The 27,800-nt window shown below is 39.5% G+C and overlaps 1 protein-coding gene across 1 annotated transcript; it reads left to right on the forward strand.

Annotated features, from left to right (window-relative positions):
• The first annotated feature begins 348 nt into the window (after positions 1 to 348).
• rrp12 (ribosomal RNA processing 12 homolog) lies at positions 349 to 27,800 on the forward strand. Its single transcript, XM_051648444.1, has 34 exons — positions 349 to 570; positions 4,350 to 4,567; positions 4,665 to 4,748; positions 5,155 to 5,231; positions 5,363 to 5,468; positions 5,578 to 5,694; positions 11,426 to 11,564; positions 12,240 to 12,367; positions 12,444 to 12,542; positions 12,944 to 13,035; positions 13,116 to 13,227; positions 13,305 to 13,405; positions 13,499 to 13,613; positions 13,915 to 14,057; positions 14,844 to 14,965; positions 15,065 to 15,129; positions 15,284 to 15,446; positions 16,000 to 16,154; positions 16,295 to 16,362; positions 16,709 to 16,802; positions 17,181 to 17,339; positions 18,938 to 19,018; positions 19,101 to 19,206; positions 19,297 to 19,404; positions 19,702 to 19,859; positions 19,971 to 20,062; positions 20,156 to 20,317; positions 20,411 to 20,580; positions 20,707 to 20,820; positions 20,910 to 20,953; positions 23,007 to 23,082; positions 27,064 to 27,131; positions 27,216 to 27,298; positions 27,383 to 27,800. The coding sequence occupies exons 1-34, from the start codon at positions 432 to 434 to the stop codon at positions 27,483 to 27,485; spliced, it is 3,861 nt and encodes a 1,286-aa protein (XP_051504404.1). The 5' UTR covers positions 349 to 431; the 3' UTR covers positions 27,486 to 27,800.

Consider the following 27,800-nt stretch of genomic DNA (forward strand, 5'->3'; position numbering starts at 1 on the left):
CCCTGCGTACAGGACATTTAAAATAGAAAATTAACTTTCTGTTCTGCTTATAGATTTACATATTAAAGGTATGAATGTATGTCGTATTTAAAAAAAACTTTTTTCTGTTCATGGTGTTCATTTAATTAATTTTTTAATTAAAAGAGATTTATCCCGTCACCCAGACTTTTATTTTGAAGATTATCTAGCCTACGATTATTTAAAATAAGCCATGTTTAGTTATTTGAAACAAGCAACAAAATATAAACAGTGAGCATTAATATCAATGATATGTACTTTGAACAGAAAAAAAAACAGATTGGTTTTGACAACATGTTTACAGATACCGAAAATGTTGGCTCAGGATGATGACGTAATGGCCAATGCGCCACGCAGACTGGAAACTGAAGACCAACGTGACTGAAGCACTCTGAGCAATTCCATCTGCCAAAATGGTCAAATCCGGAAAACTTCGATCCGGAGCTGCTCAGAAATTAAAGCGCTGGAAGAAAGGACACAGTAGTGACTCAAATCCAGAGACGAGCCGTTATCGAAAGGCTGCGAGGAGCCGGTTTTTTAGCCGTCCCACAGGTAAGACGATGCAGTATGCTGTAGTGTGGCCCTGCGTGACAACACGTGGGAAGCTGATCACAGATTTTTCTGTTGATAGTTCAATGGTTTCCCATTGTAAACCAAATAAAATCCATGCTGTGACATTTGAAAGGGTGATGACTTTGTTTTCACTTTCACAATGTTAATATGTCACATTAAGTCAAGTGGCTTTTATTGTCATTTCAACCATATGCAGCTAGTACAGTACACAGTGAAACGAAACAACGTTCCTTCAGGACCATGGTGCTACATAAAACAACATAAAACAAACACAGAACTAAATAAGACCTACACATTACTACATAAAGTGCACGTGTGCAAACAATACAAGATGGTACAATAATTGCTAAAAACAGGACAATAGGTACAGTAAAAGACAGTGCAGCGCCGACCAGTACACAGTTCTAGTGTGAAAGTGTCAGATAAAACTGATATAATAGAAAAATGCTGTGAATGTAAACATAACATACTATAACACAGTATTCAGCAGATAAGATTATACCATATATGGACATAGCATTTATTGGGGTAGCAGCCAGGTAGAAAGTGACAAGAATTAAAAACAGTATTTTTATGAATACAGTAGCAGCAAAACTTTCAGGTAGAGTCGGATGGTGTTCAGTTGTGTGTGTGTGTGTGTGTGTGTGTGTGTCAGTCCAGTCTTTTATTATTGAGGAGTCTGATGGCTTGGGGGAAGAAACTGTTCACAGTCTGGCCGTGAGGGCCCGAATGCTTCGGTATCTTTTGCCAGACGGCAGGAGGGTGAAGAGTTTGTGTGAGGGGTGCATGGGGTCATCCACAATGCTGGTGGCTTTGCGGATGCAGCGTGTGGTGTAAATGTCCATGATGGAGTGAAGAGAGACCCCGATGATCTTCTCAGCTGTCCTCATTATCCTCTGCAGGGTCTTGCGATCCGAAACGGTGCAAATTTCCAAACCAGGCAGTGATGCAGCTGCTCAGGATGCTCTCGATAGTCCCTCTGTAGAATATGGTGAGGATGGGCAGTGGGAGATGGGCTTTTCTCAGCCTTCACAGGAAGTAGAGACACTGCTGGGCTTTCCTGGTTGTGGAGCTGGTGTTGTGGGACTAGGTGAGGTTCTCTGCCAGGTGAACACAAAGGAATTTGGTGCTCTTGACGATCTCCACAGAGGAGCTGTCGATGTTCAGCGGAGAGTAGTCACTCTGTGCTCTCCTGAAGTCAACAACCATCTCTTTTGTTTTGTCCACATTCAGAGACAGGTTGGTTGGCTATGCACCAGTCTGTTAGCCGCTGCACCTCTCTCTGTATGCTGACTTGTCATTCTTGCTGATGAGACCCACCACGATCGTGTCATCAGCGAACTTGATGTGATTCGAGCTGTGCATTGCTGCACAGTCGTGAGTCAGCAGAGTGAACAGCAGTGGACTGAGCACACAGCCCTGGGTGGCCCCAGTGCTCAGTGTGGCGGTGGTTGGGAAATGCTGGTCCCGATCCAGACTGACTGAGGTCTCCCAGTCAGGAAGTCCAGGATCCAGTTGCAGAGGGAGGTCTTCAGGCCCAGCAGGTGCAGCTTTCCAATCAGGTGCTGAGGAACGAGTGTGTTGAATGCTGGACTGAAGTCTGTGAACAGCATTCGAACATATGTTTAATTTTTGTCACGGTGGGTGAGAGCCAGATGGAGTGTGGTGGCGACGGTGTCGTCTGTTGAGCGGTTGGGACGATACGCGAACTGCAGTGGTTCCAGTTAAGGGGGGCAGCTGGGTCTTGATGTGCCTCATGACGAGCCTCTCGAAGCACTTCATGTTGATGGGTGTGAGTGCAATGGGACAGTAGTCATTGAGGCAGGACACTGAAGACTTCTTCAGCACGGGGACGATGGTGGTGGCCTTGAAGCACATTGGAACGACGGCGCTGCTCAAGGGAGATGGTGAAGATGTCAGTAAGAACATCCGCCAGCTGGTCTGCACATCCTCTGAGCACTCTGCCAGGAATGTTGTCTGGTCCAGCAGCCTTCCTTGGGTTGACTCTGCATAGAGTTTTCCTCACATCAGCCGTGGTAAGACATAGCACCTGATCGTCGGGAGGAGGGGTGGTCCTCCTAGCTGCCACATCATTTTGCGACTCAAACTGAGCGTAGAAGTCGTTCAGCGCATCTGGAAGGGAGGCATCACTGTCACAGGCAGGAGATGTTGTCATGTAATTGGTGATGGCCTGGATGTCCTGCCACATGCGCCGTGTGTCGCTGCTGTCCTGAAAGTGGCTGTGGATTCTCTAGGCGTGTGCGCACTTTGGCCCGGGACAGTTTGGCCCTCGCTGTTTTCAGGGGCGCCTTGTCGGCTGCTCTGAAGGTGGAGTCTCGAGTACTCAGCAGCGCACGCACCTCCGCAGTCATCCACGGCTTCTGGTTGGAGTGTGTTGTGATGGTCTTGGAGAAAGTGACGTCATCGATGCACTCTCTGATGTAGCTGGTCACTGATGCCGTATATTCCTTCAAGTTGGTGGAGTCACCATCGGTGGCAGCCTCCCTGAACATGTGCAAAACAGTCCTGAAGAGCAGAGATGGCTCCTGCTGGCCAGGTTTTTGCCTGTTTCAGAACCGGTTTGGAGCGTCTGACGAGCGGTCTGTATGCTGGGATTAGCATAACAGAGATGTGGTCCGAGTAGCCGAGGTGGGGGCGGGGCTCTGCCCGGTACGCACCAGGAATGTTTGTGTAAACAAGATCCAGCGCGTTCGCCCTTCTCGTTTCAAAGTCCACATGCTGATGGAATTTAGGGAGCACTGACTTGAGATTTGCATGGTTGAAATCTCCGGCAAAAATAAACAGTTCTGCAGTTCGCTAATAGCCCTATACAGTTCACAGAGCGCCTCCTTAGCATTAGCACTGGGGGAATGTACACTCCAATTATGAGGACGGTTGTGAATTCCCATGGTAAATAAAATGGTCTGCATCTAACAGTCACAAACTCCACCAGCGATGAGCAGTATCTAGAAACTAGCATCGAGTTCTTGCACTTCCGTGTTGATGTAAACACATTAGCCACTACCATGAGCCTTACCGCACAGAGCTGCATTTCTGTCGGCACGAAACGAGGCGAGCCTGTCTAGCTGAATGCCAGCGTTCGGAACTCTGACGCTGAGCCACGTCTCCGTGAAAACAAAGACGCAGCAGTCTCTAAACTCACACCGCGTAGTCTGCTGGAGTCAGATGTAGTCCAGTTTATTGTCCAGTTTACAGAATTTTGAGAGCAGGATAGATGGTAGAGCCGGCTGGCTAGGAATTGTTTTTAGCCTAACATGGACCCCCGCCCTCTTGCCGTGCTTCCGCTTCCTCGCGCACTGCTTACGATGTCCCCTCCTCCGGCCACCGGCATCACGCGACGCAGAGGACTGTAGGTTTGTTCCCCGCAGCAAGCCGAGATCGAGCTTCTCCAGCAGATCATCGTGCAGCTTAGTTGTTGCATGATTTCTATACTGTAGCAGTGTCGGGCGATGGTAGACATGAACACGGGTTGCTCCGATGTCCATGTGCCGTAAAAATCGGGCTAAGAAACAAAAATAGCTCCACTTTTGGATCTGCAGCAGATGCTGCGTGCTACTGCCGCACCGCCATTCTTTATTAAACTCTCCAAAGCAGTTTGCCGTAACAGCTTTACTTTTTTAGACACTTACATTTTATTAGGACTGTCTTTGTTTTTATTGGCTTTCTGGCTAAGATGTCATTGCACTCTGACTGGTCTAACTAAGTGTAGGATTCATTAAACTTACTTGTTTTTGCAGAGAAGAGTGATCTGACAGTAGATGCCCTGAAACTTCATAATGAGCTTCAAACTGGGTCTCTGGAGAGAAGCAGTAATGTTGCAGGAGATGCCATGGAGGAGCAGGCGTTCACAGAGAAAACATCAGGGACTTTTCTCAGTGGACTGTCGGACTGCTCCAACCTTACTTTCAGGAAAGTACAGCGCTACTGGGAGTCAAACTCTGCGGCACATAAGGAGGTCCGTATTCAGTGTGTTGATGCGTGTTGGGTTATTACAGTATCTTGGTATTGAATGCAGCAGGTAGGTGTTTGATTGGTGGGTACTTGTTCTGCAGATCTGTGCTGTATTGGCAGCCGTCACAGAAGTGATTCGCTCTCAGGGAGGAAAGGAAACGGAGACGGAATACTTTGCAGCCCTGGTGAGTTGAGCTCATTTGACAATATTAGCATCATGTCCTTTCAGATGAACACTTGACTAGATGAATAGTATGTTATATCATTTGTTATTCTCTGAAGAAGGGCCAACAGGATGAGTATCATTATTAAAGGTGGAGTGTGTAATTTTTCATGATGACTGTTTTCAAACAAGAGAGGTTTCCCAAATGAATAATCCTGCCCCAAACTCATGCCATTGGTTAAGAAAATGTTGTTAAGGAGATGCTTAAACACAACAAAATTTTAGCGTCAAAGGATTCGTGCTTGTGGGGCAATCAACCTACAAATAACTTGTAGTTGTACATGCATATAAAGATAGGAGAAAGTATTTTCAAATTGAAAAATTACAAGCATGACTTTTTAATCCCTTTTGCATTTTTAAATCAACAGATGACGACTCTTGAGGCTGTAGACAGCGGCGAATCACTGGCAGCTGTTGCCTATCTCCTCAATCTAGTCATGAAGAGGTGAGTGGTGTCATAAATCAAACCAGTATCCGCCTGATGATGCAGCATTGGAATATGTTGATTTCTGCAGTAGCAATTCTGATTAGCCTAGCTTTTGATGGTAAAGATGTTTGCCTGCTTATCGTTTCAAGGGTTCCTGCTGCAGTGCTTAAGAATAAGTTCTCAGATACAGCCAAGGCCTTCATGGATGTGATGTCAAACCAAACCAGTTCTGACTCTGTGTCCTATCTGCGATGGGTTTGTAAACTCTGCTTGTCTTCTCATAAATGAGTGAAGAGTGAATCTGATCTTGTATTTACCCTGCATTTACATATTCTGAGTTTGTAGCTTCTATATTCCCATGCAGATATTATCCTGTCTGGCTACCTTGCTGCGGAAACAGGATCTCTCAGTGTGGAGTTACCCATCCACTCTACAGGTCTACCACGGCCTCCTCAGTTTTACAGTGCACTCCAAACCAAAGGTATATCTGGTTGATTCCCCGAGCCTTTTTAAAGATGAATTATGTAATTTCTGCGTGACTAGCGCCACCAAACGGAATTGCACAAATAAACATTGTTTTCAAAATAGCATTTTAGGGGGGCCTGGGTAGCTCAGCGAGTATTGACGCTGACTACCACCCCTGGTCATGAGTTCGAATCCAGGGTGTGCTGAGTGACTCCAGCCAGGTCTCCTAAGCAACCAAATTGGCCTGGTTGCTAGGGAGGGTAGAGTCACATGGGGTAACCTCCTCGTGGTCGCGATTAATGGTTCTCGCTCTCAGTGGGGCACGTGGTAAGATGTGCGTGGATCGTGGAGAGCAGCATGAGCCTCCACATGCTGGGAGTCTCCACAGTGTCATGCACAATGAGTCACGTGATAAGATGCGTGGATTGACTGTCTCAGAAGCGGAGGCAACTGAGACTTGTCCTCTGCCACCTGGATTGAGGTGAGTAACCGCACCACCATGACCTAGTAAGTAGTGGGAATTGGGCATTCCATATTGGGGAGAAAAGGGGATAAAAAAATAAAATAAAACAGCTTTCTGAATATGTCCACCATCTGCCATTGATCAAACTAGCAGATAGTCCCGCACCCAACTCGTGCCATTGGTTGAGTCAGTATTATTGTCTCTTTTGAGATGGGTCGCTCAAAACAGAGGAATATTCATAGCGCCACAGAGACGGCGTTTACTGTTTTTGAGAAAATTAACCTATGAATGGCTTATAGTAGTGTCTGCATATTAAGCTGGGATAGGAGAAATTGAAGAAACATGGGGTTTTCCACCAGTAAAAAATTTTTTTGCGGCCGCCTAAGCAAATTCAATGACTTTCAAAAGTGATAAATATGCTTCTCATCTGTCACGCGCATCTGTATTTCCAGCCCTCTGAAGCACATAGGTGCGCACCAGCAGGCTTCACAGACAGGAGAGCCCAGAGCCGGATCACTCGTGCTACTCAGTCATTTCTGACCCTGTAAAAACATTAATGGAGAAACGGATCTCCACAGAACTCCCAAACAAGTCATGAAAATGAAGAGGAGCTTGTTATTAAAACGGGTGCGACATCTGTGGTGTGGGTTCACAAAAGCCGGCACAGAGCAGAAAAATGTAATCTGCAAACTGAGTCGCCCAACTATAACTTGTAATTCACTTGTAATACAAGCAATCTGTTTTACCACCTTAAAACGAAGCACGCAAAAGAATATTATGAAACTCAAAAGATGCACTCCGCATTAATTCGGTCAAATTATTTTGCAGGAGGTGTTAATACTAATTTGATATTTATTTTCTGAAAGAAGTGTAATTTTTTTTATTGTTGGATATTTTTTTTGTGTATTATTTGCTTTGTTGCATTCCTTTGAGATCTCAAGTTTCTTGAGGAGTTTATAATAATAATAATAATACTGGTTAACAACATATCAGACTGATGTGGCATAATGTGAAATTTAGATTTTTGGTAAGGTTGATTTTAAGCAAATCGAAACAATAAAAAAAAAATTTTTCTTTTTTTTTTTACATTGAGTATATTTGTCCAGTTCCAAATAAAGAGAAAATGATTTAAATAGTTGTTTTCATATAAAAAGTATTTAATTTGCTGACTGGAGTTTCCATATATAGGCTTTACAATATGGTTATTTATTATATAAAACTATTTTTATTGATTTTTCAGAAAACATTTACTATAATGTGATATATATATATTGTTATCGTGGTAAAAATAGCTTATATCGTGATATAAGATTTTGGTAATATCGCCCACCCCTAGTCATCAATATGCTAGTGTACTTCTAAATATTGACAAAATTTGTTTTTTCGAATAAATAAGCTTTTTAAATCTGTAGTTTCTCTCTTCTGGCTAAAAAGACTCAGGAATATCCATTACATCACAACCTTGAGAAACTAGGGCTGCCCCCGACCAAAGATTTTCCTAGTCGACTAGTAGTCATTAGTTTAAGCCATTAGTCGACTAGTTGTCGCATGTTTGTGATATTAATTTAATTACTTAAATATATATTATTTTGGGAGGAATCAGAAAATGGTTTGAATTCCAGGGTTGAGAAAGAATGTTATAAATAACATTGCTAACACTGTTCTACATTACAGAGAAATACTAAACCGTAATAATGAGCCTTTAAAATAAATTTTACAAGCGCACGCACTAAGCGACAAAAAAAAGCGGTAATGATTCTAAATGTGTCAGAAAAACCATCAAGGAGACTGTCTGAACATTTTGTTAATTTATAGAGAGAAATGCACATTAGGGTTGTGCCTATAGACGATGCGAATAGATAGAGCTCGGGTATCGACGATGGTCAGAGTGATCACCTATTAAATTATTATTAGGCTATTATTATTATCAAATTAATATTACAAATAATTTGCCCCGTGGCACACAGACACGTGCTTGAAGAAACACACTTTATTATATTATTAAGAACAGATAACAGAAAAGTCGTCTATGCGCATGTATGACACACTGTTTGTACGGAGGCGTGCAGTCTCGTGGAACACGTGCTTGAAAACGTTTTCACATTTTCTTTGTTTCGGTCTTCTGCAAATGACCTCAGACATCTCAGCTTAGGAGGTGCTTGAGTTCAGTTTGCTTTATTTCCACAGAGCAGTTCATTGTGACCACAACCCTGGAGCTACAAAAACACGTTCACCTAGAACCATGATTTATATTTCAGTGATTATTATCATCATTATAATTATTATTTTTACATTTATTGTTTTTATTTCTTCAAAATAATTTTCTGCCTGCGTGTTTAGACGGATACTTACCTGACGGTAAATGGAAAGGTGGTTACTTATATATATTTTTTATCACTTTATTTTAATTGCTTTTTCATTTAGTTTGGAGTGCAATTTGAATTTAGAAATGTATTTGATTTAAGTTTTATTTTTTTTTTTAATGTAATTTTCAATGCAAAATCACTAAAGCAAGAACATTCACCTATCCCTCAGCCCGGGGGTTGCCGATGTAATTGGATATTGCGATATGTGTGTATATATATATATATATATATATATATATATATATATATATATATATATATATACATACATACACATAGTGCCTTGCAAAAGTATTCAGACCCCTGACCAATTCTCTCATATTTCCGAATTACAAATGGTACACTGAAATTTCATTCTGATTGATATTTTATTTTAAAACACAAACTCAAAATCAATTATTGTAAGGTGACATTGTTTTTTGGTTGGGAAATATTTTTATGAAAAATAAAAAAACTGAAATATCTTGCTTGCAGAAGTATTCAACCCCCACACATTAATATTTGGTCGAGCCACCTTTTGCTGCAGTATCTCCTTTAAGTCTTTTGGGGTACATATGTACCAGCTTTGCACACAGTGACGAAGTGATTTTGGCCCATTCTTCTCGGCAGATTTGCTCCAGGTTGGTTGGGTGACGCTTGTGGACTGCAATTTTCAAATAGTGCCACAGATTCTCAATAGGATTGAGGTCAGGACTTTGACTGGGCCACTGTAGGACATTTATCTTTTTGTTCTTGAGCCACTCCAATGTTGCTTTGGCCTTGTGCTTCTGTGGAATGCTCTTTGGTCTTCATTTTCCATCAGATTCACAGCATGACCAATGATCCTTCAACAATGGGTTTTTTATCCAGAAAATGTGATTGCAACTTTAACGATTCACAGGTGGATGCCAATGGTAAAGTAATTGTGTCCTCGTTAGGGTAATTTCTTTCATCGGTGTAACCTGGCAGCTTCCACAGCACAGGGGTTGAATGCTTAGATATTTCAGTTTTAAAAGTTCAGCGTGTTTTTTTTTTGTTTTTTTTGACCAATCAAAACTTAGTCGACCAAGACTCTTCTCATCCACTAACGTTTGGTCAACTATTAGGGAGCAGCCTTTTGAGAAACCTTGTCCAACCAAATGCTTTCTAGAACGAGAATTCACTCTCCTCCTACAACTGTTCAGCGTGTCTGGCTGTGTTCTTACTGGTGCTGATTATGCCTTGGCAGGGCACTTCTAAGGGAACACAATCCATGCTGTAGGGTTGTTCCAAACAGAATTTCCAATAAGAGTTGCTTAAAAAGTGAGTTCTGACTGACCGTTTTCACCTTTCAGCCATCTGAAGCTCTCACAATGGAGGGTAAATATTTTGGAAGGGAATAGGGCAAAGGTCATAATCACTTCTGAATGGGACGCACCAATGCGGGAGCTAGACTCGAGGAAAGTTGCTAGAGTTTATTTATATTTTTTTGTGCAGCCGGAGGTTTTGTTGGGATGTATAGCTTGAGTAAGTGTTCTTTATGCTTGGTATATTGTGATTCTAAACATGGATGTATTATCTTTACTCGCTTGTTTCTCATTCATCTGCACTGGACTTGCACAACGGCTCCAGCCTCGTTGTAAGCAATGACTGCGATGTGCTGTGTGCACTTGTGGGTTGGTTGTGGAATAATATTGTCAGTTAGGTCATCGTTTGGTTTTCAACTCTTTGGAAAAGATGGCCGGTATTGAGACTGCTTCTCAAGTTTCCCCGGTAAGCGGCTCTGGCATGAGCAGCATGGTGGAAAAGGGTTTGTGTGTGTCTGTGTGGCTGTAAACGAATGCCTATGGGCTATTTTTAAAAATGGGTTGAGTCGTTTGACATGTCCCTCCCCCACTTCCTGTTCCAGTAGGAAATACTTAAATGCCAAATTGAACTGCTCATCAAGGCAATTCATGGGGACTTTAATATTATACATTTTCTTGAGGTTCAACAGATGAGGTTATGAATTCAGTGTTAGAATATTTTTCCCTGCCGAGTCTTTATTGCTACAATATTCCATGTGATAGTAGAAATGTCAACCAGTAGAGATTTTGCAGTATGTTGTGGTAGATATATTTGTGCGGTTATGCTTCACAGCCCTTTACATGTTCAGGTTTGCTGATGTGTTCATGTGCAAAGTGTTTTAAATCGCTTATTACTACTTTAATAAGTTTTGTTTGGCACAGTATGATGCGAATTTTAGTAACTGCTGATTATTACTAATTAACAGCATATACTTACTATAAGTTTAGGGTAAGGGTTTGGTTTAGGGTTAGTTGCTTGTAATTATGTATAATTGACTTATTACAATAGTCAATACATGTAATATGTGTAAAAAGGACACTGTAAAATAAAGTGTTACCATACTTTTACTGCATTTGTTAGTCTTGGTTAATGTTGATTTCAGTGTATACATTTTTAAAATCAAAAGTTGTGTATGTTAACATTAGTTAATGCACTATGAACTAACAATGAATAATTGTTTTTTTTATTAACTAACATTAGAAAAGATTAATAAATGCTGTAAAAATGATATTGTTCATTGTTAGTTCATGCATTAACTAATGTAAACCAATGGAACCTTATTGTAATGTGTTACCAAATAATCAAATGAGACTACCTTTCATTTGTAAAGTATTTATTTTGCTGGATTTTCAAGTAGGTATTAACACGTTTATTTAATCTTTAAACAATTATTTTGATGAATTTAAAGCACATAATTCTAACATGATATATACTGTTACTATGATATAAAATTATTCTAACGAATTATAATATTCACCTATTTATTATAATAATAAATGATGGAACAACTACCTTAATAAATGATAGGAAAACTATAATACTTTTGTATTGCCACATTAGACAGTGACTGTGATGTGCAAAATGTCCAATTGATGATTGTGTATGTGTTGCAGGTACGAAAAGCAGCACAGCAGGGTGTTTGCTCCATCCTTCGTGGCAGTGACTTCATGTTCTCAGATAACGCCCCGAGCCACCACCCAGCAGCAGTCACCACAGCCAAATTCTGCTGCAAAGAAATGGAGCAATCAGGAGGTCAGTTGAACAATTTGTACCTTTGTATTTTGTAACAGTTTGAAAACTGGTCACAATTTGTTTTGCTAATTTGCTTGCTTTTGTATAATAACTGACTATATATGCATATACAGTACTGTGCAAAAGTTTTAGGCACTTGTGAAAAATGTTGCATAGTGAGGATGTCTTCAAAAATAATGCCATAAATAGTTTTCATTTTTTAGTTAACATCATACAAAGTCCAGTAAACATAAAAAAGCTAAATCAATATTTGGTGTGACAACCTTTGCCTTCAAAACAGCCCCAATTCTCCTAGGTACACCTGGACACAGTTTTTATTGGCTGTTGGCAGATAGGATGTTCCAAGCTTCTTGGAGAATTCACCACAGTTCTTCTATCTATTTAGTCTGTCTCAATTGCTTCTGTGTCTATATGTAATCTCAGACTGACTTGATGTTCAGTGGGGGGCTCTGTGGGGGCAATGCCATCTCTTGCAGAGTGCCCTGTTCTTCTATTCTAATCTTTTCTATTTGCAAAAGTAATGTTTGGGAGTCTAAAATGTATTTTTCCTATTGATGCACTTAAGCTGAAGATATAAATAACCATCTTAAGACAAATGTTTTTATGAAACATCTTAGTGCCTAAAACCTTTGCACAGTACTGTTTATGATACATTTTATTTCTCTTTGGGTCTAGGCAACAAGGAAGACACTACCACTCTCCACATACTAGGTCTACTGAAGGACCTTCTATCTGCGTTTCCCCTCAGCTCTGTCAAGTCTTGCTGTGAGACCCTCCTGCGTGTGATGACCCTGAGCCATGTGGTAAGAGATTACTTTATATTGTCATCTCCACTAGGTTGTAGAGATATGCTTAACCCCTGTCTGTGTTTTTCTGAAGCTGGTGACCGCAGGTGCAATGCAGGCTTTCCACCAACTCTTCAGTGGCAAACCCAGTCCTTCCGGTATATCCGCAGAGCTCAATGCCCAGATCATCACAGTAAGTGTTTTAATCAGTAAATAAATGCACATTCATTCCTAAACTGAAGATCTTGTTCCAGGTTTTATGATCTGAGCTTGCATTTTTAAAAACATTTGTTTAAATTCAGCACAGTTTTGCCTTTTACTCTAAGATGAAGTTTGTCATTTCTGCACCACTATTTGCACCAAAACATAAAAAATTACTGTTTTTAAACAGGTGTTTTCGAGCACTGACTCTATCTGCCATCAATCGGCAAACAGATCAACGTTAAACGGTCAATTTTATGTCTGGTCTAATTGGGCTGTTTAAACAAAGAGATTGCAACTTTGTTTCATCTGACTAGTGGCATTGAAATAACACACTTATTGTGTCTTCTTCCAATGTATTGATGCATCAATCTTTCAACACCTCTATTCCAGGCTTTGTATGACTATGTTCCTAGTGAAAATGATCTACAGCCTTTATTAGCATGGTTGGCTGTCATGGAAAAAGCCCACATACATCTGTCCAGGTAGGCTTTTTTCAGCACTGAGTCATTAATTATGTTTTATCTTTGAGAAAAAAATTTCTCATCCCATTGCTGGCCTGTAGTTTACAGAGCTCTCTGAGTCTTGGTCATCTTCCTCGCCTCTTCTCCATCACCATGTCGTGTCTCCTGTCCCCGCACACACAAGTCGTCTCTGCTGCAACCCAGACGCTGAAGGTATGTCACATAACGTTTGTCAGAAATAAATTTGTCTTCAAGTATTCTGATGATCACTGATGATTTTCTCTCTCCAGACTCTGATAAATGAGTGTGTGGCTGCTCATATGGCTGAGATCAGGCCTGTTCTACCAAACACATCCACTGGAAATGGGGCCTACATCCTTAAGATGTTTCAGTGAGCTACCTTTGACCCTATCTAGCCTATATCATGTTTTCTAAAGCCTGATCTAGGGTCTTGTTTAAGTCAAACCTCTCACTGTCTTTTTAGTACTGTGGAGGATGGATTGTCTTATCGGTTTCATGCCTCTTGGCCGTTTGTGCTACAAATCCTGGGCTGCTTCTACCGAGCTGCAGGAAAACAGGCTCATGCTATTATGACCAAGGTATATTCATTTTATAAAGAGAGATCACAATTGTTATAACTACTACTCACATGGCTCTCTGTAATAATCCATTCTGATTAGTCAGTCACGGCATTCTGTGGTCAAATATTTTTGGGTAATGATCGCTAAACTGTATGAGCCTTGTCCCTGGCAACCAATTTCCTACATAGCTATTTAACTTACATTTAATATTTCTTGACTGACCTTACATAATTCATTTTTGGTGTAGTTTAAAAATATCATGTGTCTGTATTTTGTTGGTTTATTCCAACTTGATTGTGTGTGTGTGTTTGATCCTCAGAGTCTGCAGTCTCTCTGTGACCTGCGGACCACCCCTCGGTTCCCCTTCTCAGGGGAGCTGGATCTGGCTGTGGGCGGTGCAGTGGAGAGCATGGGCCCAGAGGTGGTCCTGAACGCTGTCCCGCTCCTCATCACTGGAACAGAGTGAGTTAAAGGGATAGTTCACCCAAAAATTAAAATTCTCTCATCATTTACTCACCCTCATGCCATCCCACATGTATATGACTTTCTATCTTCTGCTCAACACAAAGATTTTTGAAAAATATCTCCGCTCTGTAGGACCATACAATGCAAGTGAATGGTAGCCAGACCTTTGAATGTCCAAAAAGCATATAAATGCAGCATAAAAGTAATCCATTTGACTCCAGTGGTTAAATCCATGTTTTCTGAAGTGATAAGTGTGGGTGAGAAACAGATAAATATTAAAATCCTTTTTTACTACAAATTCTCCTCCCTGCCCAGTAGGTGGTGATATGCATGATGCAAGCAAATTGCCAAAAATAAAAGAAGAATGATGACGTAAAAGTGAAAATGTAGCTTTATAGTAAAAAAGGACTTGATCATTTTTTTTTAATAAAACATATTGATCTGTTTCTCACCCACACCTATCATATCGCTTCAGAAGACATGGATTTAACCACTGGAGTCATATGGATTACTAATATGCTACATTCAAAGTTCTGGCCACAATTCACTTTCATTGTATGGACGTACAGTGCAGAGAGTCTTTATAAAAATATTTGTTTGTGTTCAGTAGAAGAAAGTCATACACATCTGGGATGGCATGAGGGTGAGTTCATTTTAATTTTTGGTCAAACTATCCCTGCTAATCTGATGCTTCGCAACCTGGAAACTACTGTCATAGTCCTTTGCCTTTAATACAACCATTAATGTGATGTTTTGTTTTTGTTTGAAATTGTTTGTTTGCAGCGATGACCTCGAGTTCCCTCGCAGCTGGCTGATCCCAGTCATTAGAGATCATGTAAAAAATACTCAGCTGGCTTATTTCACCTCATACTTTTTCCCCTTGGCAACCAAACTTAAACAGACAGGTTTGTATCAGTGCTCATCAAACACACACAAATTGGTTTACATTGCAATTGACTGCCAAATGATGCTTAATTTCTCAATCCTGTGGCATGATATTTCAGCTGAAGAACTGGAGCAATCGGGGCAAAAACTTATGGCGAAAGTGTATCAGACACTACAGCTGCAGGTACTATAATTGGCAAAGTATTTAATTCTAAACGGCTAGTTGTTTTTTTTTTTTTGCTTTGGTGGAAAGTCACTGATTCATCCATTTGATTTATTTTTCCTGTGGTCTTAAAAAGTGTTATTCAATATTGGCCATGCTCTTTGTTTTGTTTTAGATTTGGACCATGTTACCTGGTTTCTGCACTAAACCAACAGATCTAGTGGCATCTTTTAAGGGCATTGCCCGGTCTTTGGGTATGGCTCTCAGCGAACGTCCTGATCTCCGCCTCTGCATCTGTCAGGCCCTACGCACTCTCATCAACAAGAGCTGTGAAACAGGTCAGCCTACCTCTGTTTATGAAGAATATATGGACAGCTTGGTTATTAAAACATATCAAGACAAACCTGATTTCATTTTTGTTTGCTGTGGTTTATTTTTATTTTATTTTTTTGGACTTATTCCCCTTTTTCTCCCAATTTGGAATGCCCAATTCCCAATGTGCTTTAAGTCCTCGTGTCGCGTAGTGATTCGCCTCAGTCCGTGTGGCGGAGGAATAATCCCAGCTGCCTCCGCGTCTGAGACCATCAACCCGCGCATCTTATCACGTGGCTTGTTGAGCACGTTGCCACGTAGACATAGCGCGTGTGGAGGCTTCACACCATCCACCGAGGCATCCACGCTCAACTCACCCCGCGCCCCACCGAGAACTAACCACATTATAGAGACCACGAGGAGGTTACCCCATGTGACTCTGCCCTCCCTAGCAACCGGGCCAATGTGGTTGCTTAGGAGACCTGGCTGGAGTCACTCAGCACACACACTGGTTGCTGTGGTTTATGATAGCTCATAGATATTTGTGATGGTAATTTGATGTTTTTGGGTCATCTGCAGAGGAAGAGAAGGCTGAAGTGAATCGATTTTCCAAAAACTTCCTTCCCATCCTGTTTAACATTTACAGCCAGCAGCCTACACCTGGAGAGGTGGCCTGTGCTAGGATGGCTGTCCTGGACACAATCAGAGTTTACTTGACCGTCACAGATCAGAAGGTCATTTTCAAGCTCTCCCTGTCAGAATCTACCATTTAAAAAAAAAAAAACAATTGCACATTTATGAAATTGAAAACTGATGTTTGTGAAGTAATTTATCCGGGTAATAATACACATGATCCACAATGTCTGTGCTTCAGATGGTGTGCACATTCCTGCAGAAAGCATCTGAAAGGCTCAGCAGTGCGGACAGCTCTGAGTTCACAAGGTAAATACAGTGTCAAACCTTTATTGTTTCTCTTAAAGGGCGGTAGATATGTTCAACAGATCTTTTTTTATGAATATTTATGAAAAACAAAAATCACCTAAATAGAAACCTAAAGAATTAATATTTTGAGATTGTATTTTGTTACTGGACACAGTGCCAAGGATCAGCCTAAAGAAGTGGGTCATTGTTTCAGTTGAATGGCAGGTGTAATTACTAATGGTTTTTTTATGTAATTGATCGAAGTGTCATCTTTAAAATAACAAGCTCAGTTTGCAAGATTTCTAATTGCAATATGGCACTAGATAGATTTTGTTGTGTTAAGAAAAAGCTTGCTTTTGTTTTGTAGGCTTGCAGTTATGGACCTGATAGTTGCAATGGCTCCATTTGTGGATGAAGCATCTATGACCCAAACCTTTGAACTGATTAAACCTTTTCTGGAGGTAGGAATCTTCCTTTTACAGGGTTTCCACAGTCATGGAAAACATGGAAATATCAGCAAATGAAAAAAAATATTTTCTTGGCCTTTAAAAGTTGTGAAAATTTCTGCAGTGAATAGACATTTTGTATAATATTTAAATATTTAGTCAGTTCTATTCAATGAATTGGTTGAATCAATCTGAATGATTTATTAGTAGGTTAGTTTAAACCAAAAGGGTTTTTAAACATTTGTATCCATCAGTAATCTCAAACGACTATGAATGTAATGGAAATTCAATGGTCAAAATGAGTTGGAAATTTGTTATTACCATCTCCAGCTGTATTTTCACTTGTTTTGCTGTTATTAATATACTTTATCTAATATTTGTGTGTGTTTGTAGAGCAAGGACTCTGGCATCCAGAAGAAGGCCTACAGAGTGTTGGAGGAGATGTGTGGAGGAGAGAGAGAACCATGTAAGACTTTTGTTCTGGGTAATATTATGCAGCTGAAGGGAACTCTGCTGGACAGTCTGAAGACTGCGGCTTCACCTGCCAAACGGGTAATCAGTCTCAATAAACACACACACACACACACACACACACACATATATATATATATATATATATATATATATATATATATATATATATATATATATATACATACACACACACACACACACACACAGTTGAAGTCAGAAGTTTACATACACTTAAACTGAAATCATTAAAACAAATTTAACCAGTCCACAGATTTCATATTAGCAAACTATAGTTTTGGCAAGTCGTTTAGGACATCTACTTTGTGCATGACACGAGTAATTTTTCCAACAATTGTTTAAAGACAGATTGGTTCACTTTTAATTGACTATATCACAATTCCAGTGGGTCAGAAGTTTACATACACTAAGTTAACTGTGCCTTTAAGCAGCTTGGGAAATTCCAGAAAATGATGTCGAGCCTTTATACAATTAGCTAATAGGAGGTGTACTGAATTGGAGGTGTACCTGTGGATGTATTTTAAGGCCTACCTTCAAAATTAGTGCCTCTTTGCTTGGCATCATTGTAAAATCAAAAGAAATCAGCCAAGACCTCAGAAAAAAAAAAAATGTGGACCTCCACAAGTCTGGTTCATCCTTTGGAGCAATTTCCAAATGCCTGAAGGTACCACATTCATCTGTACAAACAATAGTACGCAAGTAAAAACACCTCCTATAACGAGTATATATCGACATAACCTGAAAGGCTGCTCAGCAAGGAAGAAGCCACTGCTCCAAAACTGCCATAAAGCCAGACTACAGTTTGCAAGTGCACATGGGGACAAAGATCTTACTTTTTGGAGAAATGTCCTCTGGTCTAATTAAACAAAAAGTGAACTGTTTGGCCATTATGACCGTCGTTATGTTTGGAGGAAAAATGGTGAGGCTTGCAAGCTGAAGAACACCATCCCAACCGTGAAGCATGGGGCATCATGTTGTGGGGGTGCTTTGCTGCAGGAGGGACTGGTGCACTTTACAAAATAGATGGCATCATGAGGAAGGAAAATTATGTGGATATATTGAAGCAACATCTCAAGACATCAACCAGGAAGTTAAAGCTCGGTTGCAAATTGGTCTTCCAAATGGACAATGACCCCAAGCATACCTCCAAAATTGTGGCAAAATGGCTTAAGGACAACAAAGACAAGGTATTGGAGTGGCCATCACAAAGCCCTGACGTCAACCTGATAGAAAATTTGTGGGCAGAACTGAAAAAGTTTGTGCGAGCAAGGAGGCCTACTCGGTTACACCAGTACTGTCTGGAGGAATGGGCCAAAATTCCAGCAACTTATTGTGAGAAGCTTGTGGAAGGCTATCCAAAACATTTGACCCAAGTTAAAAATTTAAAGGCAATGCTACCAAAACTAACAAATTGTATGTAAACTTCTGACCCACTGGGAATGTGATGAAAGAAAAAAAGCTGAAATCATTCTTTCTACTATTATTCTGACATTTCACATTCTTAAAATAAAGTAGTGATCCTAACTGACCTAAGACAGGGGAATGTTTTCTACGATTAAATGTCAGGAATTGTGAAAAACAAGTTGAAATGTATTTCGCTAAGGTGAATGTAAACCTCTGACTGTTTGTTTATATATATAATTTTTATTTATTTTCAGCCCAGACTGAAGTGTCTGATGCACATAGTGAAGCAGTTAAATGAAGAACACCAGGATTTTATTACGGCTCTGCTTCCTGAGGTATGTCTCGCACAGAGTCTTTAACCAGAGTGTTTTTCTTTATATAAGCTTTAAGATTTTGATATTATATGTTTGTGTTTAGGTCATCGTTTGCACAAAGGAAATGTCCATTGGAGCCCGCAAAAATGCCTACTTGCTCCTGGTTGAGATCGGCAATGCTTTTGTACGGTTTTGTGGGAACCAGAAAGGTATAAAGTTAGAAGATCATCTTTAACAAGTTTATTTATATGTGACTAAAATATGAGCTGAAATAACAAAGTGTCAATCATATGTTTTAGATGCTATATGTGAGTATTTGAGCCACGTGTACATCGGACTTACTGGTTCTGTGACCATGATTACTTGCACAGTGCTGGCCTTAACAAGACTAGTGTTTCATTACAAAGGTGAGAATGACTGCTACTATTGAAACACAATTTCCCTTTATCTTGGTATGTTTTCACTGCATAACCTAATCAAAGTGTAATAATATAGGTTGGTTCAGAATTAATTTGTGATTTAACAGAGGATATTATAAATGTGATGATAAAGCAATTGGTGGTGGTAGCTAAAACATGCTTGAGTAGAAAAAAATCACCCATATATGTGATTGTGATCATAGCAGGTGTCATTAAATGTGTGAGACCAGTATGTTTTATTGAAAAGCATAGATAGATATAGAATTACTGTGGTTTTATGCACAGATTCCATAGATGTGTCCTCACTGGAGCAGCTCTTGCATAATGTCTGCCTGCTGCTCACCAGCAGAACACGAGATATCGTCAAAGCTTCTCTGGGCTTCATGAAAGTCCTTCTCTTTGCTCTGGATGTGAAGGTTTTAGCCAGCCATGTGACTGTCATTGTAAGTGAAGAAAAGAGTCATATTTTTCTGTCTGTAAGTTTAAATTTGTAAGTACTCAGCAGAAGAGAAGTGACTGTGTGTGCTTTTCTTTTTTCTGCCCTCTTTTTATAGATGGAAGGCATCAGTAATATGAAAGATGACATGCGGAGACATTTAAGGATGAAACTTAAGAGTATATACACCAAATTAATTAGGACATTTGGGTGAGTTTGGGAGAGACATAACCAATTTATTCTGATGTGGATTCTAGTTTTTTTGTACTGTGATTGAAATGTCTGAATGTAAAATGTGTTCAGGTTTGAGCTGGTGAAAAGCATGCTGCCTGCAGAGCACTACAAGGTCCTGGTGAACATCCGTAAAGTGGAGGCCAGAAGTAAGAGACGCAAGCTCCTGAGTAAAACAGATGAGGACAGAGGATCAGACACTGAGGATGAGAAGTCTAATGTGAAAGGAGAGAGGTACTGTCAACACTGTGTTTGTGACAGGTACACTGGAGGCTTTTGAACGATGTGCCTCACTCTGATTGGCTGTTATATCTGTTCTTTTTGTAGTATTGAGGACATTCTGGCTGAAACGGACTCTGATGACACTGATGAAGATGAGAAGCCCAAGAAGGGTCAGAAGAAGCCAGTAAAAAAGAAAGGTCTGGCCTGGTTGAAGGAGGGTGTGTCTGATGATCCTCTCAACTTCCTTGATCCAAAAGCAGCACAACGAGTTCTAGGTAAGAGACCTTCTTAGTCGTTTTTCTTTCAATTTGATTGTCATTATTTAGTTGATAATGATGGATCATGTACGTCTATATTGCTTGTGTTTATTAGTTAATTTTAAATCAAATCTATTTATCTAGCCACCAATCCTGACTTGAAGAAGGCATCCAAAGTTGAGCATGGGTTCAAGGTGACGTCAGACGGACGATTGATCATCAAAGAAGATGATGATGAGGAGGTTGAAAAAACTAAAGGTGGGACTTCATCATCATCTGTGCTAAATCCAAGTGGCTTACATTTGTTATGCATTTAATCATGGGAATTTGTATAATTTCTCTCTTAGACACAGAAATGGATGATATACTCGAAGAAGCTGGAATCAAAACAGTGAGTATACATGTATACTTCATGTATAATCAACATATATATACTGTGTATGTGTGTGTGTATGTGTGTATATATATATATATATATATATATATATATATATATATATATATATATATATATATATATATATACACACACACACACACACACACACATATATATATATATATATATATATACACACACACACACACACACATATACATATATATACACACACTGGCGGCCAAAAGTTTGGAATAATGTACAGATTTTGCTCTTATGGAAAGAAATTGGTACTTTTATTCACCAAAGTGGCATTCAACTGATCACAATGTATAGTCAGGACATTAATAACGTGAAAAATTACTATTATAATTTAAAAAAATTTTTCAGAACTTCTTAAAGGAGCAGTATGTAACATTGACATCAAGCTCTTAAAATGGGTACTGCAGTCCAACTTCAAAATACTGGAGAGAGTTGTCTCCCCTGATCCCTCCTCCCCAGACTCGCTCACGCAGGTTGCCAAGTTGAGGACACGCAACAGGAACGAGCAAACTGACAATGACAAGTGACGAGCCTTTCACTGTAATTTGATCAGCTAATGTATACGGTTGCAATGTTTTTATTGCTTGCTAATTATAAAGCAGCATGTGTGGATTTTTTTATAACTCTGTCAATATTAGCTAGATGTATTGCTGGCTTCCATGGCTACAGCGTGCAGTGTTTGCCCACTAACTTGTTTCAAATCTGGCAACCTGGGGTGTCAAAACTATTGGGAAATGGACAGTGGGCGGGATCACACAGGCCAAAACACAAACAGAAATTCCGGAACGGACATTTCAAATTAGAATATACTGGCTGTAGCATTGTTTTCGGAGAAGCCAGTATTTCAACTTAGCATGTTTCCTAAATCTCTGATAACATATTATGATAATTTTATGCTTTAGTACAGTAAATATATTACATATTGCACCTTTAAACTACTTCAAAGAGTTCTCATCAAAAGAATCCTCCGCGTACAGCAATGGTAGCTTTGCAGATCCTTGGCATTCTGGCTGTCAGTTTGTCCAGATACTCAGGTGACATTTCACCCCACGCTTCCTGTAGCACTTGCCATAGATGTGGCTGTCTTGTCGGGCACTTCTCACGCACCTTACAGTCTAGCTGATCCCACAAAAGCTCAATGGTGTTAAGATCCATAACACTTTTTTCCAATGATCTGTTGTCCAATGTCTGTGTTTCTTTGCCCACTCTAACATTTTCTTTTTGTTTTTCTGTTTTAAAAGTGGCTTTTCTTTGCAATTCTTCCCATAAGGCCTGCACCCCGAGTCTTCTCTTTACTGTCGTACATGAAACTGGTGTTGAGTGGGTAGATTCAATGAAGCTGTCAGCTGAGGACATGTGAGGCGTCTATTTCTCAAACTAGAGACTCTGATGTACTTATCCTCTTGTTTAGTTGTACATCTGGCCTTCCACATCTCTTTCTGTCCATGTTAGAGCCAGTTGTCCTTTGTCTTTGAAGACTGTAGTGTATGACACCTTTGTATGAAATCTTCAGTTTATTTTGGCAATTTCAAGCATCATACAGCCTTCATTCCTCAAAACAATGATTGACTGACGAGTTTCTAGAGAAAGCTGTTTCTTTTTTGTCATTTTTGACCTAATATTGACCGCAACTCAAAAACAAACACAAAGACAATGTTAAGCTTCATTTAATGAACCAATTTAGCATGATTACTGAAGGATAAGGTGTTGGAGTGATGGCTGCTGGAAATGGGGCCTGTCTTGATTTGATCAAAAATGACTTTTTTCAAATAGTGATGGTGCTGTTTTTTACATCAGTAATGTCCTGACTGTAATTTGTGATCAGTTGAATGCCACTTCGGTGAATTAAAGTACCAATTTCCTTCCGAAACGGCAAAATCTGTACATTATTACAAATTTTTGTGTGTGCATATATATATATATATATATATATATATATATATATATATATATATATATATATATATATATATATATATATATGAAAAGAAGTGACATTAAAATGTTTTTCCCTGCGGAACAGAAGAAGAATCCGAAAAGGAAAATGCGTGATGATCTGGATGATGACATGGATGTTGAGCCCTTAATGAAATATAAAGGTAAAAAAAACAAGAACATATCAATGTAGGTTGGTGTAAAATGAGGTCATGTGAGAAATAACCCTCCCTTACAACAAAGTACTGTGGTGGTGCCATGGTACAGTGATGGTATCAGATGATATTAGTAGAGATGCACCGATACGAAATTTCTGGGCTGATACCAATAACCGATATTTAAAAAAAAGTTGTAATTTTTAATCCTTTAACCTGGAACTGCTAGCTAAGTCATTAAAAGCTTCTCATTTGAAAAATGTGTGTCATTTAAAAGCTTGGAATTTGGACTTGCTGCTTTTTAAGGTTTGGCAGTTGTAACATGAACCAGAAATATGCCTATATTACGGATGAATACAGATTTGAATGAGAAATAAATGAAAATACACTTGCGTAAATTGTATGGGGCCCATTTATATGAGTGTTTACGGTAATCCTGATGATACGCTAACAGCATAGAGAGAATGATGAACTTCAGAAAGCTGTGATAATGCATTTTACCAAAATGAGGCGATAAACAGCATGTAACGAACATTAAACAACAAAACATACAATGCAAACCCTAATCTCTGTATACATGGTGTAATATTTATGAAAGCAGCCAGACTACGAGTACATTGGTGGTTTGTGTGATTGTGTCTGTTATGTATGTGTATGTGCTCATTCATAGATGCTAGTTCCACTGTATAACTTATGAACACAACAAGTTGGGAATAGGTAAAATCATACAGATTGAATAGTCATGAGTCATAACGTAAAGTCTCGTAAAATACAACAAGCACATTCTTTTCACTCACAAACGAATGTGTTTTTGAGCCATCTCGAGTCACTGAAAATTGTGTCAAGATCTGAACCGTGTTAGCTTTGGACTTGTTTTAATCGCAACGCTGTGCTGCAAGTAACAATGTGCAATTTCCCACATTCTGTTCATGTCTCATGAAGTAATAAGCGAAAATGATCACCCAAAGTAACATACATGTTTTTGTTGTGTTTCTGTTTATTGCCTCATGAAACATGAACAGAATGTGGGAACTGGCATGCCGTTACACAGCAGAGGATTCTGAATTAAAACCTGCCGCAAAACAACGTAACAAAGTGCAGAAATGTTGAAATAATCCTTACAGACCGACATCAGCTTCGCTGTCATCTGTGCTCACTCACACAGACAGACACGCTGTTTATACGTATGCGCACTGTCGCTTGGGCTGCCCAATTCCCTGCCTGAAGGAAAGCCGCAAGCAAAAAAAAACAAAAAAAAACTTATCAGCGGTAATTCCATTATCGGCGCGATAATATTTAGATTTTCCCAGTTATTGGGTAATAATATATCGGCCACCGATATATCATGCATCCCTAGATAGTACCGTACTACTTTATCTGCCATGGTACTGAATGATTACCCTATTCATATAATGTGGTATTTACATTGTACATCAAAGAGTATTGTGGAATTACCATGGTAAATGGCCAGAAAACATACAGGTGCTGGTCATATAATTAGAATATCATCAAAAAGTTGATTTATTTCACTAATTCCATTCAAAAAGTGAAACTTGTATATTATATTCATTCATTACACACAGACTGATATATTTCAAAGGTTTATTTCTTTTAATTTTGATGATTATAACTGACAACTAAGGAAAATCCCAAATTCAGTATCTCAGAAAATTAGAATATTGTGAAAAGGTTCAATATTGAAGACACCTGGTGCCACACTCTAATCAGCTAATTAACTCAAAACACCTGCAAAGGCCTTGAAATGGTCTCTCAGTCTAGTTCTGTATGCTACACAATCATGGGGAAGACTGTTGACTTGACAGTTGTCCAAAAGACGACCATTGACACGTTGCACAAGGAGGGCAAGACACAAAAGGTCATTGCAAAAGAGGCTGGCTGTTCACAGAGCTCTGTGTCCAAGCACATTAATAGAGAGGCTAAGGGAAGGAAAAGATGTGGTAGAAAAAAGTGTACAAGCAATAGGGATAACCGCACCCTGGAGAGGATTGTGAAACAAAACCCATTCAAAAATGTGGGGGAGATTCACAAAGAGTGGACTGCAGCTGGAGTCAGTGCTTCAAGAACCACTACGCACAGACATATGCAAGACATGGGTTTCAGCTGTCGCATTCCTTGTGTCAAGCCACTCTTGAACAACAGACAGCGTCAGAAGCGTCTCGCCTGGGCTAAAGACAAAGGACTGGACTGCTGCTGAGTGGTCCAAAGTTATGTTCTCTGATGAAAGTAAATTTTGCATTTCCTTTGGGAATCAGGGTCCCAGAGTCTGGAGGAAGAGAAGAGAGGAGAGGCACACAATCCACGTTGCTTGAGGTCCAGTGTAAAGTTTCCACAGTCAGTGATGGTTTGGGGTGCCATGTCATCTGCTGGTGTTGGTCCACTGTGTTTTCTGAGGTCCAAGGTCAACGCAGCCGTATACCAGGAAGTTTTAGAGCACTTCATGCTTCCTGCTGCTGACCAACTTTATGGAGATGCAGATTTCATTTTCCAACAGGACTTGGCACCTGCACACAGTGCCAAAGCAACCAGTATCTGGTTTAAGGACCATGGTATCCCTGTTCTTAATTGGCCAGCAAACTCGCCTGACCTTAACCCCATAGAAAATCTATGGGGTATTGTGAAGAGGAAGATGCGATATGCCAGACCCAACAATGCAGAAGAGCTGAAGGCCACTATCTGAGCAACCTGGGCTCTCGTAACACCTGAGCAGTGCCACAGACTGATTGACTCCATGCCACGCCGCATTGCTGCAGTAATTCAGGCAAAAGGAGCCCCAACGAAGTATTGAGTGCTGTACATGCTCATACTTTTCAGTTGGCCAAGATTTCTAAAAATCCTTTCTTTGTATTGGTCTTAAGTAATATTCTAATTTTCTGAGATACTGAATTTGGGATTTTCCTTAGTTGTCAGTTATAATCATCAAAATTAAAAGAAATAAACCTTTGAAATATATCAGTCTGTGTGTAATGAATGAATATAATATGCAAGTTTCACTTTTTGAATGGAATTAGTGAAATAAATCAACTTTGTGATGATATTCTAATTATATGACCAGCACCTGTATTATAACAGATAAAACATACCATAGTAAAAGGGATAGTTCACCCAAAAATGAAAAATCTCTCATCATTTACTCACCCCCATGCCATCCCCCCATGACTTTCTGTTTTCTGCTGAACACAAATGAAGATTTTTTAGAAGAAAATTTCAACTCTGTAGGTCCATACAATACAAGTGAATGGTGACCAGACCTTTCAAGCTTAAAAAATCACAAAGGCAGCATAAAAGTAATCCATATGACTCCAGTGGTTACATTTGTCTTCAGAAGTGATATAATAGGTGTGGGTGAGAAACAGATCAATACTTAAGTCAATTTTTTTTTACAATAAATCTCCACTTTCACATTCTAAAGGTAAAAGTGAAAATGGAGATTAATTGTAAAAAAAGGATTGAAATATTGATCTGTTTCTCACCCAAATGGATTGCACTGCTTCAGAAGACATAGATTTAACCCCTGGAGTTGTATGGATTACATTTATACTGCCTTTGTGATTTTTGGAGCTTCAAAGGTCTGGTCACCATTCACTTGCATTGTATGGATCTACAGATCTAGAGATATTCTTCTAAAAATTGTCTTTTGTTTTCAGCAGAAGAAAGTCATACACATCTGGAATGGCATGAAAGTGTGTAAATCATGAGAGAATTTAAATGTTTGGGTGAATTATCCTTTAATACTACTGAGCTTTAAAACTTTTAAAAATACTTTTAAGTACTTAAAAACAAATAGTAGCTTGTTCAAACACAATAAGTTTCTTACTCTATTGCTCTGAGCACAACTAGAAAGCATTTGTTTTTCAGTGTAATGTCACAAACATTAAAAAAAACAAAAAACTTTTTTTTTTTTGCTGAGAGCTACATAAAACAATATCACGTTTCTGAATATTGTGACATTTGTATTGTTGAACTCCTCAGCTGGTGGCATTGGCATCCACAGGCCTCTGGGTGGAGGGGGAGAATTTGGTTCGGAGTATAAAGCCAAGGTAAGAAGTGAAGAGCCTTATTTTAACAGAAATTACATAATGATCATTTGAAAGACCTCTGTGAAACATCTGTGTCTATTGCAGAAAGGAAAAGGTGACGTGAAGAAGAAAGGCAAGTGCGACCCATATGCTTACATTCCTCTGAAGAAAGCCCAGCTCAACCGCAGGTATGGGACAGAGTTTGTATTTCTGCACTTCCTCTATAAAAATCTGTGGTGCAGCTGATTAAATGTATCCTTTCCCTATAACAGGAAAAAGGCTAAACTGCAGGGTCAGTTCAAAGGCATGGTCAGAGGAGCCAAGAAAGGAGCGCTATCAGGCAAGAGAATGCTGCAGAAGAAAAGGAAAGCTTAAGACACGTTTGTACGCTTGAAGAAAATTGACATTATCAGCTACAGGAAATTATGTTCTTGTTATATTCTTCTTAGATCTGCTCTCGTTTCCTATGGCATGATGGAATTAAACCTAAACACAATATTTTTATTATCCTGTACTAATGCTTGATAAGAACTTCCTATGGAAGAGTCTCTGCAAAAAGATTTTTTCAAGTGTTCCTTTTCAATGTTTGCTGTGGTTGGATTTTAAGAAAATGGCAGTATGACAATAGTTTTGTGCAAAATGTATTTGTGCTTGCATTGTTGGACAGAAAATAAACAGATTTGTGATGTG

The sequence above is a fragment of the Myxocyprinus asiaticus genome, chromosome 21 (assembly GCF_019703515.2).
Source record: "Myxocyprinus asiaticus isolate MX2 ecotype Aquarium Trade chromosome 21, UBuf_Myxa_2, whole genome shotgun sequence".
NCBI lineage: Eukaryota > Metazoa > Chordata > Actinopteri > Cypriniformes > Catostomidae > Myxocyprinus > Myxocyprinus asiaticus.

Excerpts from the sequence above, each read along its gene's own strand:
- rrp12 (XM_051648444.1), top strand. The coding sequence starts at position 432 with ATGGTCAAATCCGGAAAACTTCGATCCGGAGCTGCTCAGAAATTAAAG. Across the intron at positions 5,695-11,425 it reads CAGTGCACTCCAAACCAAAG|GTACGAAAAGCAGCACAGCA; the intron begins GTATATCTGGTT and ends TATGTGTTGCAG. Across the intron at positions 27,132-27,215 it reads GTTCGGAGTATAAAGCCAAG|AAAGGAAAAGGTGACGTGAA; the intron begins GTAAGAAGTGAA and ends TGTCTATTGCAG.